Here is a 17,730-nt window from a genome sequence, read left to right on the forward strand (position 1 = left end):
AGACGGGTGACAGCCGGAATGTAGACGGCATACCGGGAGCAGTATGGGTTAGCGCCCCAGCCTGTGTCTTCCGTGAGGAAGAAGCCCAACAAACCCACGGTGAGGCCTTTAGGAGGGCCATTCAAGCAAACCGCAAGTGGAGCTAATACCATTAGACGGCCCAATCTAGTGGTATCGGCCCAAGAAACCATCCCGCCAGAAGGAAATGTTTGGATCGGGATGGTGCAGAGGATCTGGTACAGCGCTCAGGTCCTGGACCTGATGAGACGAAGGAAGAGCCCGGCCAGGAGACAACCCACAGAGCCTAGTCCCTCCACGTGCCAGAGCCTCCCCCGAGTTCCAGCAGAGTAGTTCCAGAGAAGCGGACTGATTGGCCCTGTCTTTCCCTATAGGACTGACCGTGGGTAGCTACCTGGGGCGTAAGTTGGGGCTTGATCAACCCCGGCTGGGTCACCTGGGCGAGGGTGTATGTTGCGAGACCCGAAACACCCTATGACCCCAGGCTACAACACTGATGATACGTCCCAGGTGCATCAATGTGATGTATTCTTTATAGTATGATTTAATTTATAATGAAGGCTAAAATTGTACAGTATATACTTTTTTTAATATATATATATATTATATGTATCGTTAAAGGGAACAATTAAAGACGGGGTGCCAGGATTTTCAGTGACCCCCCCCCCTAAAACATGATCATCAGGTATTATGGTTATACTAGGAGGAAGATTTTTTTTCAAAAAAGTGTACAGAAAGTGTTAAAATTATGTTTTTATGTGGACACACCTCCAGTTCATTAAATATACCTGGTTCTCACCTTAGCACCTCCCACCTGAACCAGTCCCTCCGCCTCCTGTCCTAGTCCCTCCTCCTCCTCATGCCCACACCTGTTGTGTTATGATAATGAGGGGGAGGGTATATTTCTACAACGTCATTAAAGCGTTGTTTTTCTATTGGCACGTTTGACCCTCAAGGTTTCAGCCTCCAGGAAGAAACTCAAAATAGTCAGAGAAGACATAAAACACCATAAAAACACCACCAGGGGGCTTAATGAAGTTCTATCAACCTCATAGACACATGAAAGACAGAAAAAGTGCAAAACCATGGCACCACCTCTTTTTAAGGATTCGGACCGTTAATAGGGAAATCGTTAAAAACCTAAAGGATCCCAACCCTACCACAATGGAAATATTAGCTCCTGGGATTTTTGTGTTTAGCTTAACATTTGACTGTACTTCCTGTGCTGTTAATAACCATGATAATAAAGTATGCAATCAATCAACCAACCAACCAACCAATCAATCAACCAACCAACCAACCAACCAACCAACCAACCAACCAACCAACCAATAACCCACCACAGAACCCAACAGGTACATTATCAACCAATATGCAGTATCTCTTGTTCTTACTCCATACCAGAGCTCTCAAACTTTTTCATGGCAAAGACTGACAAAATTATATGCATTTGGCCGCAGACCCGCATCTGAAAATATGTTGTGTCATACAAGATTTGCGTTAAAACTTTTCAAGATTATTCAATTTTCTTCAAAATGTTGTATTAAATAGTTCCACTTGTACAATCTCAGAGTTACCAGTCATTTAGCTGGGGACCCCCTGGAACACTCTCAAGGACCCCACTTTGAGAACCACTGAGCTAGGCATCAGCTTCCCTGATTGGCCAACGCAACCCATCGACGTCATGGATTGGCCAGGCTTAGCTTACCGTTTTTGCTTCTGTAAATACAAGCTCACAACACGTCACAAATTGTGTGCTTGTAGACTTATGGCTATTTTTCGAATAGCCATAGAACAAAATAGGGTTAAAGTGGTTAAACGGTTGCTATATTAATCTATTTCGCTTAGTAGTACCTGGAACTCTCAGAAGGACCCCTGGGGGTCCCCGGATCCCACTTCAAACATCAGTAAAAGGGGCTGTTTCTTACAAAAGAACACAAAATCCAATTGACCCCAAATTGGAATCACAGGCTGAGGGGCCTCTGTCAAGTGCCCCTCCAAAGCCACTTTCTATTCTACCAATAGGGGGTGCCACGTGTACAAAAGGTTGCACCGCATGTCATAGAAGTGATTCTCAAACCTTTTCATTTCAAGGACCCCCAGTTTACTATGTATTAGGGCCACGGACCCCCTAACTCTGAGATTGTACACGTGGAACCAAATGGACCCGTAACCGTCCATTTAGTTCCCCTTGTACAATCTCAGAGTTACCAGTCATTTAAAATACTGGGGACCCCCTGGAACCCCCTAAAGGACCCCTGGGGGTCTCCGGACCCACTGAACTAGTTCAACAGGCATCAGCTCCCGTGATTGGCCAACGCAACCCATCGACGCCATGGATAGGCCAGGCTTTGCTTGAAGTTTGTGCTGCTGTAAATATAAGCAAATGCTGTACAAAAAAACACTTTATTCTTTTAACAATTCTCGAAACATTGTCTCTTTATCTACGTTGTCGTCTGGCGCGTGACATGGTACGCTGGACGGTCCGTGCGAAAGGAGGACCGAAGGGATCAAAGGGCAACGCCGCTGTGGCCGTAGGGCACAAGGTCTACTGCTTCGGAGGGCTACTGGTCAGGGAGACCAACGCGAACGACAAGGACCACCTCGACGTGCACGTCTTTAACACAGTCTCTTTGCGCTGGGCGAAGCTGGCCCCGGCGACGGCTGACAGAGGCGAACGTTCCCTCACAACGTTTCCCTCCAGGCGACATCGCCACACGGTCGCGCTGATAGACGACACCATCTACATCTGGGGCGGGTACAGGTACTCGACGAAGGAGTACTGCAACGTGCTTTACGCGCTCGACGTCGACACCCACGGATGGTTCAAGCCCAACGTTTCTGGGACTGTCCCGGGGCCGAGGTACAACCACTCGGCCTGTGTCCTGGGGAAGGTCATGTGTATCTACGGAGGGTTCAACCGGCGGACTAGATACACTAATGACATCTACAAGTTGGACACCACCACAATGGTCTGGTCGGTAATTAACGCCGGAGGCATTCCGGCGCCTGTTCTAGACCTGCAGTCTGCCACCATCATCGGGACCAAAATGTTTGTATTTGGGGGCTACAACTACAACCACAACTACAGCAACATCAGTGTGTTTGACACAGAGACCAACTGCTGGCTGAGCACGCATTCTGCACAGCTTCTTCCAGAAGGACGCTGGGGTCATTCAGCCTTTACCTACAATGGAGAGCTGTACATATTTGGTGGGCACAACCTGTGCCCGAACTTCAATGATCTGTGGAAATACAATCCAGAGACCTTCTGTTGGAAGAAGGTTGAGCCCAAGGGAATAGGCCCGTGTTGGATGACGAGGATGTGCTGCTGCATGGTGGGACATTGTATCATCCTCTTTGGAGAAGACACACCCGATGAGCTGTACATGTTAGATCTAAGTCCTAGTCTGAAGACGCTATGCAAGCTAGAGGTTATTCAGTACGGCCTGGAGCAGTCTGGACTCCCACACGACATCAGGTGGGAACTGGCGGCCATGACTGCCAACACCAACAGAAAAGACGAACTCACATATAGACTGTTATAGATATGGAAGAGGCAGAGAACGAGTTCCAGGCAATGGAACAACAGAAGGAAGGACGGATGAGGAGATTGGCACCCTTTAAAGAGAGCGGAGAGTTCATTCAGATGGGAAAGAAAGAAGAGCACGAGGACGTGCTCAGTGATGCCCTCCAGGAGCTAAACAGCATCATACAGGAGAGAGCTCTTCAACTGGTAACCTGGGACTGACTGAAAAGGAGAATTTCTGTAAGAGTATAAACTTCTACAGTCAGTTGAGTCAGGAGTGAATGTAGCACCAGAGATGCTTTGGAAGGACTTCAGGGAACGGATGTTTGTTTAAATGACTGCAAAGGTGGAGACCTTTGTGTTTTTTTGTTTCGTTTGTTTTTGTTCCTCTGTCATGTTTGCTAAATTAAAGTGAGCATCATACTGTAGATGATCAGAATTGGCTATCAAAGTCTTTTCAGTATTCAAGCAAATACAATCCACAAGCTCTCACACTCTGACATCCCTTCCTGTCACCACAGTCTGTACATGACACAGGAAATAAGTGTGATGCTGCGTTCACACCGACAGTTACAAAGCTAAAGGCTACCATGTTCAATTGAAGCCAGCGACATGAAGATACAAAGCTACACCCGACGTTTGTAGCTGCTACACAATCTACAAAGCTACAATCTAAGTTGAGCTCTGGCATCAGGCACTGGCACTACAGCTCCAAAGTTACAAAATGACCAAGTGTTGTTTAACATTTCCCCTCACCTTCTCTCGTCATGCAATTCCTGCTTGTAATGTTGGGAAACGCATTATTTCTTTCAGCGATATCAGGCTTTATATTTTCCTTCATATTTTTCTCGCTCGTCGGACGCATGCTGACGCCAACGCGCGTGTTGAGCAACACTTCAACAGCGCCGCAGCGACAGATACACTGCGTAACTCTGTAGTTTTGTATGTTTGTATCTTTTGTAGCTGCCAGTGTGAACGCCACATGAAACCACTCTCTGTGTCACACTACAAACTGTGTTGACAAGAAGGGGTGTCGCACTTATTTCCTGTATGCATGACACAGCAAAATAAGTGTGATTTCTGCCCAAACCCCTGGTGGCCAATTCTGGTACTGTAACTTAACTACAGCTAGGGCCCTATACTGTACATGAACGAGTGAAAACGGTTTCGACCAATGGGCTCAACTCACGGGCTTGCACACGGAGGTAGTCAGTGACGTAGACAAATACAGGACGCTACTATGTATGCGAAGGGACCCCGGGACACTTCTGCGCATGCGATAGGGACTCTCGACATCATCAAACCAAACACGGAAGAAGCAGTCAAATGAATGGGTAGGCATTTCCGGTGTCCAATCTAGGTATATATAATAACTGTTATTGTTTCCAAACCTAAAAAGGCTATATGCACCGTCCAGTCTACGGGATCTACGCTCATAATACACTACTGGGACCCCGGCGGCTCAGGAGGGATAGAGCAGCTGTCTTGGAATCGCAAGGTTCCCGTTTCAATCCCTGGCTGTGTGTCGAAGTGTCCTTGAGCCATTTCTATGAAAGTGCTCAGTGGCGTTTTGAAGTCTGCCAGAAGTAGGAATATTGGGTCAATATTGAGTCGATTAGAGCGTTATGAGCAGGCCTCACTAGTGTCCTTTTTGCATCCTACGTCACAAACTACCTCCATGAGCTAGCCCGTGTGTCGAGCCATGAACGCGAGATATTTATTAAATACACTGGAGATGCATGTTTATATGTAAATGCATATGTATTTATGTATAATATTTTTACATATTTATATTACATTATATATATATTTATATATATAAATATCTCAGTATTTTTTGCTCGTGCATGTGTTTCGCCCCACCTGCAGTTCCAGCTTTGGCCACTGGGATGGCGGCTTCAATGTCTCTCAGCAACTCTGGGGGCCTGCCTTCAGCGAGACACTGAATCCCTAACTGCTCCTGATGAGCAGGTTGGTGCCTCGCACCATGCATGCATGGTTTCACCATCTGTGTGAGTGTGTATGTGCTTGTATATGCGTGAATGAGTGAATCGGTGTGTGTGTGTGTGTGTGCGTGCGTGCGTGCGTGCGAGAGAGAGAGAGAGAGAGAGAGAGAGAGAGAGAGAGAGAGAGAGAGAGAGAGAGAGAGAGAGAGAGAGAGAGAGAGAGAGAGAGAGAGAGAGAGAGAGAGAGAGAGAGAGAGAGAGAGAGAGAGAGAGAGAGAGAGAGAGAGAGAGAGAGAGAGAGAGAGAGAGTAAATGCTCAATGCTAGTGTTTTAGTGTTGACACCATCATCATATGTTTGTGTGTGACGAGTGATTACACACATACCTTATATATATACCTTATAACACTACAGTTAAAGTCAACTAACACAATAAATAAAGTAAACTCACTCTGTGCTGACGGCAGGGACTCTGTAGCAACACGGGTCAGTCTGTAATGACAATAATAACGAATGATAGTTAATCTATCAGTTAATCTACAAACAGTCAGTAACTAACTGTAAACATACTTGTTTTCTGACGTTGCCATTTGCATGTTTTAAAATTCACTCAAATCAACTAGGAATGGGACGATATGAAAATTTCACGTCACGATTATTGTGGCCAAAATAATTGTGATTAACAATATTATCACGATCAAAATATGCTTAAAACTCATACAACGGCATTTATTTTGTTAACCACTTCATATTCTGGGGGAAGTGTTCACCAAGAATGGCCAATGCATTGTACAAGCTCAAAAGACGGCGCAACATGACAAGTGTGAGCTTTGTGAGCTTGTAGATTGGCTATTTTTGGTGAAGGGATTTGGTGTAGAGTAGAAAAAGAGCATACCAAATGCGTTCAATTTCACAATAGACTCAATTCATCCCATAGGAAAAATGATTATTATCTGTTTTGTTTATGCGTTGCATATCACTTTCCATCCCATTTCACCATGACTTCCTCGACGCACCCAAGCGTCACTCTATTGGATAAGAAACGATTTGATTGGCTACTCACTCGGTAGGCGTGGCCTCAGGCCAGGGAGGGGTGGAGTCTGTCTCCTCCTCCTCCTCTCCTTCCTCCTCCTTGTCTTCTTCTATGGTGGGACCTGCACTGGAGGCGGAGCCTCTCCTCTGCACCGCCCCTTTCCTATTCTTGTTGCTCTGCTTCTTCTTGCCATCGGGGTGCGCTGTGGAGCGAGGGATGTGGGCGTGGAGCGAAGACTGACGGTGGTCTATGGGAACAATTATTATTAATTACATTCATTAAGACTGACGGTGGTCTATGGGAACAATTATTATTAATGACTTTACATTAATAGGACCATGTCATTTTTCCACAATGGAAACAAGTCCCTAGGATTTATTTGTGTTATCCTTTTAGCCTAAATGTCTGACTTACCGCGTGCTGTTTACATTTCTGACTAATAAAGTATTCAATCAATCAATCAATCAATCAATCAAAAAACATTAAGGCTGACAGTGGTCTATGAGAACATAATGAATTACATTCATTAAAGGGATAGTTCACTAAAAAAAAAAAAAATCTATTGATTAGTCACCCCATGGAGACTTGAATTCATGGATATTTTTTTGTTTTTGTCGCATTCCTAAGCCAATAATTTGACCAGTGGACCGGTAGGCAGTAGTTCCGACAGGAGACACAAAGGAGACTCTTTGTGTCTCCTACCGGAACCGCTGCCGGTCATCAAATTATTGGCTTAGGAATGCGAACAAATATCCATGAATTCAAGTCTCCATAGGGTGACTAATCGATAGAAAAAATGTAATTTTGGGGGTGAACTATCCCTTTAATGCTGACGGCGGCTGTTCGGCTGTTCGGCTGTTAGTATGCATTGGGCTTATAACAGTTGCCAATGGTGTAAAGAAACTAAGTACTCAAGTACTGTACTTAAGTAAAATGTTTTGATCTTTTTTACTTTCTTCAGTAATTTTCAATACTTTTATACTTCTACCCCACTACATCTCAGTAAAATATTGTATTTATACTCTACAATTATATGAAAACGTTACTAATAGACTAAATAGTATGTATTTAGTCTATTTGAAAATAACAGATCTACAAGCTCACAATGCGTCGTGACACATTGTGGGCTTAGATCGGCTATTTTGAAAAAATGTTTTATACATTTTGGACTCGTGAACTGGGACATTCTGCACAATGAGTACTTGTACTTTTGGTACTTAAAGTGTATTTTTTTATACTTTTGTACTTTTACTAAAGTACATTTTGAATACGGGACTTCTACTTGTAAGGGCGCGCTCCCACCGCACTTTTATTTTACCTCTGGGGCGGAATCTGCCAATGCTTTGTCAATGCAAATGCGTGGATTCATGGTCTTGGGATTTTTTCCAAGAATCCACGCATTTGCATTGACAAAGCATTGGCAGATTCCGCCCCAGAGGTAAAATAAAAGTGCGGTGGGAGCGCGCCCTAACAGAGTATTATCTACATTCCAGAATTGAAAGTTTTACTTAAGTAAAACACGAGTGAGTACCTATTCCATCACTGACAGTTGCTTTCATTCACCTGTAAAGTCTTGCTGGTCATAGGCTTTGTGTTTGTCAGAGGGACATTGGAGGATCTGCTGGAAAGTCTCCTCCCCCGTGGTCTTCCTCAGGTCGTCGTCATCTTCATCGTCGTCTTCATCGTCTTCGTCATCGTCGTCAGCATGGTGGTGGAGGGGAGGGGAAGTTGTGGCTGGCTGGAAGAGGCCAGACAGAACATTGTAACACATTAGCACAGTACACCTCAGATTGAATGTACATACAGTAACCCTGATGGTAGTGCTGGAAAATGAATCTATGAAGCCATTTTTTGATTGATTGATTGAATACTTTAAATACAATCTAGACTCTCCAGAAAAATGAGATTATGCGATCGCAGAATTTACCCCACAATCAGCAAAATGGCGCATAATTATGTGGGGGTAACGTTTTTTCAAAAAGGCCGCATCGCATAATATGCGCATCGCATAATATGCGCTTCGCATCGCATATTTCGCAACTTTTCACATATTTCGCAACTTTTCACATATTTTGCAACTTTTTGCATATCGCATATTCCGCATTATTGACGCATATTTCACAACTTTCCGCATATTTTGCAACTTCCCGCAATTTCACCGCAAAATCAAGGATTTTAGCCCGCTTAATCAAGAGTTTTAGCCCGCATAATCAAGGATTTTTGCCTGTGTTTTTCTGGAGGGTCTAACAATAAGACATAGAGGATAAAAGGATAACACAAAAATGTCCTGGGGACTTGTTTCCATTGTGGTCCTATGCGTTACTGGCAGAAAAAGACTTGCTCTCTGCATAAACTATTAAGGAAGACTCCTTAGACAGAGACTAAGAAAATAGTACTTATTTTATTTGAACATGCTCGTAAAATAGCCTGGCTCCAGCCCCTGAATCACTAGCCTCTCATTCAGGGTCTGGTGACGCTGTTCGACGGGGTTTTCTCGGTTGACAATCTAACCGGCGGCCCGGCTCAAAAGGCTCTATGCACTGCAGCCATATTTTCACCTCCTTTACAGGTGTTACCAATGATACTAATGAAGGCTCTGTTCCATTTAGTGCAGCACAGTGGTTCTCACATTTTTCAATTTCCACGACCCCCATAACTCTCAGAGTTACACACCCGTAAGGGGCCATTTGGAAACCCCTAAGGAACCATACAGTAGTCCCACTGGTGTAGCAGAGTGTTTCCAGTGAGCCAACATGCATAATATCAGCACCCTGACTCTGTTTGACCAGAATGGAACAGAGCCTTCATTAGTATCACCTGTGAATGTCTTCACAATATGGCTGCTGTGCATAGAGCCTATTGAGATCGAGATAATCCAGTACGAACCAATCTTCAAAGAGTCCCACTTTGGCCTCGCCCCCATCTCAGAAAACGGCTGCACTGAGAGGGCTTTCAGACTGAATAATGGAGTGAAACGAAATGAGAATTCAGGCTGAGTGTCAGGCTACTCATGAAGTGCTCTGTGCTCAAAGTGAGAAAATATGCATAATAGCACTGACGAAGGTCCCAGGGCCGAAACGTTTGCTACTTTTTTGCACCCCTCACGTTGAGCACAGTGCACTTCATGAGCATGTTAAAAATAAAATAAATACTATTTTCTTAATAGTTTAAGCAGCGAGCAACCCTGAACAAAGGACAAAGAAGGGCACAACAGTTTACCCGGTCCTATGCATTAAAAATGCAGCATCATTTGGAGAAAACCCATTAAAACCTGGGAATACTTTCAAGTTAGTCTCAGCAGGTGTAAATGTAATCTGGATTAGGCTAATAGAAGGTCTAAATATGCATACTTTATACAGTAGATATTTTTCTCTTTCTCAAATCTTTTTTTTTGCCTAACCTCGACATGTTTCTCAGTTTTTCTTTCTTTTCTCCCCCTCTTATTTTTCTTTTTTCTTCCTGAAATATAATGTGGATTACTAGCAGGTGTAGAAGTAATCCGTATTACTTGCAAGTGTAAATGTACATGTGGACTCACAGTAGACGTGGTGGGCGGGGCTCCATTGTGGTCAGGGGAGGTCTGGAGGTAGCTCATGGTTGAGTCAGGGGTCAGGGTTCAGGGTTCAAAGGTCGGCGTTATAGGGTCAGGGTGTAGACAGCATAACCTGGGACAGGACACAGTTCAATGTTAATCCTAGATCCGTGATGGAAGAAGTACTCAAATGTTATTACATATTAAAGGGCCACTTTACCAGTGGTGTAAAGTAACTAAGTACATTTACTCAAGTACTGTACTTAAGTACAATTTTGAGGTACTTTTACTTTACCGGAGTATTTCCAATTTCTATACTTTTACTTTTACTCCACTGCATCTCGGAGGCAAATATTGCACTTTTACTCCACCACAATTATTTGAAAACTTAGGTTACTAGTTACTTTGCATATATAAATACATTACATTATAAAACATACATTATCCACTTTAGCCCTATTTTATACCTAGGCTATTTGAAAATAGGCTTTTGCACTTTTTCTCAAAAAAAATCCGGACTTTTACTTTTAACAGAGTACAGGGGAAAAACTAAACAGTCCCATCAACACAAGCATTTGGCAGACCCTGTGTGGTAACTCTGAGGACACCCCTGTTGAAGACCTCTGAGAATCTATGTTGAGTTGTAAAGAGCAACCAAAGGTATGGCACCCCCATACCTTCAAAAAGCCTGATCCAACCCTACAACCCCTCCCACTCTCTCAGATCAGCTAACACAGAACCTTCTGTCAGAACCTTCGCTATAACATCCGGGACACAACGCTACACACGTCCCAGACTCTTCTCCCTCCTGGCTCCCAAACTATGGAACAAACTCCCCATTGCAGTTAGAACTGCAGACTCACTCCCAATCTTCTGCCGTAATCTGAAGACCCACCTCTTCAGACTCCATCTCAGCCCGTAGCACTTGCCCTAGCCTTGACGACCATGCAGGATTATGCAAAGGCAAAAATGTAACTTAGATAGCATGTTTATAGTTTATAGTTTCAATCTACAGATTATGGATTTTTTTTTAAATATTCTACGGTTAGACTGATGATAGGTTCTTGGTTTATTCATGTATTATTGTATTAGTCGATTACTGTTTCTATAAATTTGATGTATTACCTTGTGTTGTCCTTGCTTATACTGTAAATCGCTCTGGATTAAGAGCGTCTGCTAAATGCCTATATTGTAAATTGTAAGAGGAAGATGAGAGATACCAGCCCCTAGGCTTAACGATGGGACCATATACAAAAATAATGTCACAACTAGAGTGGCCAAAATGATTGTGATAATCCAAATATGCTTAAAACTCATAAAATGTCACTTGTCTTAACCACTTGCACCACAGCATCCATATTCTGAGGGAAAATATAATAATTATGTTGTTATTGCATATTAAGTATTTATTGTATTTACATTACAGAAAAAAACGACTGAAGACTTAAATTATTTTGACATGCCACCTGTATATAATAATACTAGTATAATATAGTATAGTATACCAGTAGTATTATCATATATAATAGTAGGCTACAGTGGTTCAGTTGAATTTATACTATTCTATCTATCTATTTGAAAGTAACAACAGGTCACATCTGCCATTAAAAAATATATAATAATCGTCTTGGAAAATTGTATGGATGTCCCTGGCACAAAATATTTTGAGAAGCGGATCTGCGGCCAAATACAACCTAATTTGGGTGTCCTTGACATGAAAAAGTTTGAGAACTACTGATATAGTATTGTATTGTCTATCTTGTGTAGTGTATAACATGAGTCTTCAACAGGGGGTCCAGATACCCTAGGGGGTCCTCAGAGTTACTACAGCGAATGACTGAAAATACACATTAACATGAATCCAACATATTAAATAGAAAAGATAAACAAACAAAAACATTTCATTTACACAACACTGATAATAGTGCTGTCAAGCAAGTCAAACGAAGCTATCTATGACATCTATGAAAAAGTTTAATCTGCACTGCAACACAATTTTATACAACATGTAGTGGGGGGTCCCTGCTTTGTCTTTGTCTCAGCCAAGGGGTCCTTGGCCTGAAAACTATTGAAGACCCTCTGGTGTACAATCTAGTATGGAAGTATTCATTCTATGGATGATTGACTATGATGACTATGGTAGTTGTATCTTACCTGGTGTGTCTGTGGAGATGTGATCTGTCCTCCGGAATGCTTCATCAAGAACTGAACTACACACATTCATTTATACCTGCCCTGCATAGGACCGTGTGTGTGTGTGTGTGTGTGTGTGTGTGTGTGTGTGTGTGTGTGTGTGTGTGTGTGTGTGTGTGTGTGTGTGTGTGTGTGTGTGTGTGTGTGTGTGTGTGTGTGTGTGTGTGTGTGTGTGTGTGTGTGTGTGTGTGTGTGTGTGTGTGTGAGTGAGTGAGTGAGTGAGTGAGTGAGTGAGTGAGTGAGTGAGTGAGTGTGTGAGTGTGTGTGTGAGAGAGAGAGAGAGAGAGAGAGAGAGAGAGAGAGAGAGAGAGAGAGAGAGAGAGAGAGAGAGAGAGAGAGAGAGAGAGAGAGAGAGAGAGAGAAAGAGAGAGTGTGAGTGACATACAGACACCATAACAACCATTATGAGTTATAATCTTAAACATATCCTTAAACATTTAGCAGCAAATGCACAAATGCTGTGTTTGTGTGTTTTATTCTAACCGCGGTGTGAACGGCTGTGAGTGTGTGTGTGTGTGTGTGTGTGTGTGTGTGTGTGTGTGTGTGTGTGTGTGTGTGTGTGTGTGTGTGTGTGTGTGTGTGTGTTCCCATAACATGAACAAACACTGTAAAATATCAGTGTGCAATTATCTATTGTACACCTCTACACACGCACGCACGCACGCACGCACGCACGCACGCAGAGAGAGAGAGAGAGAGAGGGGGGGAGGGGGGGAGATACACACACATATATTAGATAGTAAAACATGATGTTATGAGTTATGAACAAAGCCAGGAGTTTGTTTAGTTTGAAGTCACAACACTTTGCTAATGTCTGGGAACCTGTGTCTGTGGGAAACAAGATGGCCGCTCTCTCTCTCTCTGTGTGTGTGTGTGTGTGTGTGTGTGTGTGTGTGTGCGCGCGCGCGTGCGTGCGTGCGTGTGTTACTCTTGTATTAGTCTACTGTACTTGTAAGGGCCAAATCTCCCCACAATCATTGTAGAATTTGAAAAGTAGACACCGTGACGAGTGACGACCATTTAGGGGTAGGATTAGACGTTTCCAATCCAATCCAATCCACTATATTTATAAAGAACATTTAAAGCAACAGCATTGAACCAAAGTGCTGTACACTAGTAAAACAAATATAAAGTAGCCTACTAAGAGTAAAACAATAAACACTAAACAGGGGAAAAACACATAGAGGGCTCAACACAGACACATTGCTTAACGGAAACAGCAATTCTCAGTCTGAATCGTCGAAAAACCAAGGAAGTCAGTTTTCACACATGATTTAAACCAGTGGTGGAAAACGTACTCAAATGTTTCACTTAAGTAAAAGTAGCAATACTGCCATGTAGTACTTTGTTACAAGTAAAAGTACAGGATTCAAAACGTACTTGAATAAAAGTTAAAAAGCATTGGTGTCAAAATGTACTTAAAGTACCAAAAATAAAGTACTAATGTTAATGTTTGAAAATAGCCGATCTACAAGCTCACAACGCGTTGCGACGCGTTGTGAGCTTGTAGATCAGCTATTTTCAAATAGCCTAGGTATAAAATAGGGCTGAAATGTTAATGCATGTTTATAATGTAATAATTTATCTGCAAAGTAACCAGTAACTAAAGTTTTCAAATAAATTGTGGTGGAGTAAAAGTACAATATTTTGCCTCTGAGATGTAGTGGAGTAGAAGTAAAAATATAGATTGGAAATACTCCAGTAAAGTCAAAGTACCTCAAAATTGTACTTAAATACAGTACTCGAGTAAATGTACTTATAGTTACTTTACACCACTGATTTAAACACAGGCAAGGTTTGAGACGCTCTAACATGGGGTTTGTATAGGTGCAGGAGTCGAGGTTGGAGCTAGACCTGATGTAGTTGATCATGCGCTGAAAATAGCAGATCTACAAGCTCACATAGACCGGTGGGATTTCTGAAATATGTGATTATTAGAGGCATTTGGGGGTAAAAGTCGGGAACTAGGCCATATTACATAATTCAAGGGTGCTGAATCAGAAAAACACGGTTCCCAAGCAAAATTCTTAGTGCTTAACCTCCTAATTTGCATATCAAAATGGCTGCCGATTTTGAAGTATTTCTTAAACAACTCTATAACAAAGCAAGCAAATCTGACAAATAAAGTGTATATATTTATGTTCTGAGGGTCATACAATGTGTGGAAGATATTTGTAATGTAATAAATTGTAAATAAGTATGCAAATTAGAGGCCACCATTACATAAAATGATGTACCGTAGTACTCAAACGGTGCAAAAGGTGCATCCCCCTTATTTTGTTCCTAATTATCTGTATTTTTGCCATCCTTAGGACATCTAAAATACATACTTTTTCCCCATGCTAAATGTTTAGTTTTTGACCTTCTAATCTGCATATCTGAATGGCTGCCAAATTGGCAAATTCGCACCTTTATCTTCAATAACTCTGTGGCCAGGCAAGCAAAATTGACAAATGAAGTGTCTATATACATTTTCTACAATGTGAGTAAAGAATTTGTAAGTAATATAATATGATAATATAATATAATAATCAGCCTACTCCGAAATATGCAAAATAGCGGCCCCCATAACGGATAACGGTTTAGTACTCTAAAGATACTTTATTGGCCATTGTTGAACGAAAGTCTAGACACTAGACCACATTCATACAAGGAGGTTGATCATCACTCCGTTGCTGACATGCACACATGGCTGTGCATCGTAACCCAGATTTCCGGCATTTGCAACGACGTGTTGTGCATTGCTTATGGCATGCACATGAAATCATTTCTATAGGCTATACTAGCATGGAACAGGTTGGACTAGGCTAGAGTAGGTTGTACTAGGTTGTACTAGACTCTAATACTCTCTATTAGGCTTTACTAGTCCCTTGTCAGCCCTGTAGATACTCAGACCATAGGGACTAACCACTGTGTACACAGGCCATAGCTTGTGTGTGCACGAGCAATAGTTTTGCATGAACCTTTGTAGACCATAGTACAGATCTGCCTTGTACAGCCTAATATAGCCTAGTGCAGCCTAGCAAAGCCTACTAGAGATTAAAAAATCACACCCTGTGTGAAGGTAGCGGCGCCTTTGATACATTTTGTCATTGATATGTGTTTATAATGTGTTTATAGCCATGTGTCGCGTGAAGCTTGACCAATCACTTTGTTGACGCACCTGACCAATCAGAACGTTGACGCACACGGACAAAGTCAGGTATAGAGCGGCTAGAGCCGCTAAAAAGCGTATTAGAGACCAGTAGAGTCTAGTACTGTACAGCCTAGTACATCCAAGACTAGTCCAGCCTTTTGGGAGAACAGACTAGGGGAGGGTGGTATAGGCTATACTAGCATGGAACAGGCCGGACTAGGCTAGACTAGGTTGTAATAGGCTGTACTAGACTCTAATAGGCTCTATTAGGCTGTACTAGGCTCTTGTCCGCCCTGTAGATCCTCAACCCATAGGGACTAACCACTGTGTACACGGGCAATAGCTTGTGTGTGCACAAGAAATAGTTTTGCATGAACATTTGTAGGCCAAAGTAAAGTACTGCCTTCTATAGCCTAATAGAGCCCAGTAAAGCCTAGCAACGGGTGCTAGAGCTGAAAGCAGACCATTAGAGCCCAGCAGAGACTAGTACAGTAAAACCTAGTACACCCAGGTCTAGCCTAGTCCAGCCTGGTGGGAGAACATAATAGGGGAGGGGGTACCAGGCTATGCTAGGACTGATAAGGCTGGACTAGGATAGATGAGGCTGTACTAGGCTGTACTAGACTCTAATAGGCTATATTAGGCTGTACTATGCTCTTGTCAGCCCTGTAGATCCTCAGACCATTGGGACTAACCACTGTGAACACGGGCAATAGCTTGTGTGTGCACGATCAATAGTTTTGCATGAACCTTTGTAGACCATAGTACAGATCTGCCTTGTACAGCCTAATATAGCATTGTACAGACCAGCACAGCCTACTGGAATTTAAAACAGTCTATTAGAGACCAGTAGAGACTACAACATCAAAGCCTAGTACACCCAGGTCTAGCCTAGTCCAGCCTTTTGATGGAACAGACTAGGGGACGGCGATATAGGCTATACTAGCATGGAACAGACTGGACTAGTTAAGACTAGGTTGTACTAGGCTCTATTAGGTTGAACTAGGCTGTGCTAGTCCCTTGTCAGCCCTGTAGATACTCAGACCATTGGGATTAACCACTGTGTACACGGGCAATAGTTTGTGTGTGCACCACCAATAGTTTTGCATGAACATTTGTAGGCCAAAGTAAAGTACTGCCTTCTATAGCCTAATAAAGCCAAGTACAGCCTAGCAAAGCCTGCTAGAGCTGAAAACAGACTATTAGAGCCCAGCAGAGTCTAGTACAGTAAAGCCTAGTACACCCAGGTCTAGCCTAGTCCTAGGACTAGGCAGTAATAGGCTGGACTAGGCTGTACTAGGCAGGGCCCATCGGGGGTGGGGGGACGACACAAGCCTGTATGGCAATCAACTGAAAAGTTAGGCTACATAGCTTAAACAATTTCAGCCTTTCCCTGTTGGCCGTCTAAGCGCATCTAGGAATTTTCATAGGTTTTCGATGCTGGGAATTGGAGTTATGGCTGTTTAAAGCCCAGCCAATAGGAACACAGAGGGGCGGGGCTTAATACATTTCAGCTAGTCCCTGTTGGCCGTCTAAGTGTAACTATAGCCATCCCCATCCCACTCTATATAGTTGTGTTGAAAGTAGTTTGTGTTCAGTTATCAGCACCAGTTCTGTGGCTCTAACTCATTCTGGGGGTGAGTTATACATGGGGGCAATTTATTTTTTGGTCATCAGGGGCCAAATGTACCAGGATTTTTCCATGATCTAAATATGTATTTTAGATGTCTTAAGGATGGTAAAAATACAGATAAGTAGAAATAAAATAAAATAAGGGGGATGCGGATGAATCACTTTAAGTACGAAACCGTTTTCTGTAATAGTGGCATAAATATATATAGTAAATATATATATAAAAAATATAAATATAGTGGCATAAATATATACACTTTATTTGTCAGATTTGCTTGCTTTGTTATAGAGTTGTTTAAGAAATACTTCAAAATCGGCAGCCATTTTGATATGCAAATTAGGAGGTTAAGCACTAAGAATTTTGCTTGGGAACCGTGTTTTTCTGATTCAGCACCCTTGAATTATGTAAAATGGCCTGGTTCCCAACTTTTACCCCCAAATGCCTCTAACCTCCTTATAGAAGGCCTTTTTTCTGAAATCCCTCCTGTCTAACAACGGGTCGCAGCACGACCCGTTGTGAGCTTGTAGATCTGCTATTTTCAGCTTTCGGTTTACCGTTAGAAATACCAAAAAAGCGTTCAAATGGCATTCAGAAAACCATCATCATAAAATGTTGATTTCCTTACAAGTGTAGTAGTACGTGCGTGCGTGTTTGCATGTGTGTGTGTGTGTGTGTGTGTGTGTGTGTGTGTGTGTGTGTGTGTGTGTGTGT

The 17,730-nt window shown here is 42.7% G+C and overlaps 1 protein-coding gene across 2 annotated transcripts in view; it reads right to left on the bottom strand.

Annotated features, from left to right (window-relative positions):
- The window catches only part of slc4a2a (solute carrier family 4 member 2a), a 52,490-nt gene extending 40,198 nt beyond the window's left edge, over positions 1-12,292 (bottom strand). For both annotated transcript variants that reach the window (XM_084057925.1, XM_084057926.1), the window contains exons 1-5: positions 12,212-12,292; positions 10,064-10,190; positions 8,089-8,263; positions 6,556-6,772; positions 5,944-5,984 (exon numbers count right to left, since the gene is read on the bottom strand). In XM_084057925.1, coding sequence (XP_083914051.1) covers positions 5,944-5,984; positions 6,556-6,772; positions 8,089-8,263; positions 10,064-10,120 — 490 coding nt within the window. In that variant the 5' untranslated portion in view covers positions 10,121-10,190; positions 12,212-12,292. The remainder of the gene's footprint in view (positions 1-5,943; positions 5,985-6,555; positions 6,773-8,088; positions 8,264-10,063; positions 10,191-12,211) is intronic.
- Between the last annotated feature and the right edge of the window lie 5,438 nt (positions 12,293-17,730).

Source organism: Gymnoscopelus microlampas (genome assembly GCF_963454915.1).
Source record: "Gymnoscopelus microlampas genome assembly, chromosome: 5".
NCBI classification, from domain to species: domain Eukaryota; kingdom Metazoa; phylum Chordata; class Actinopteri; order Myctophiformes; family Myctophidae; genus Gymnoscopelus; species Gymnoscopelus microlampas.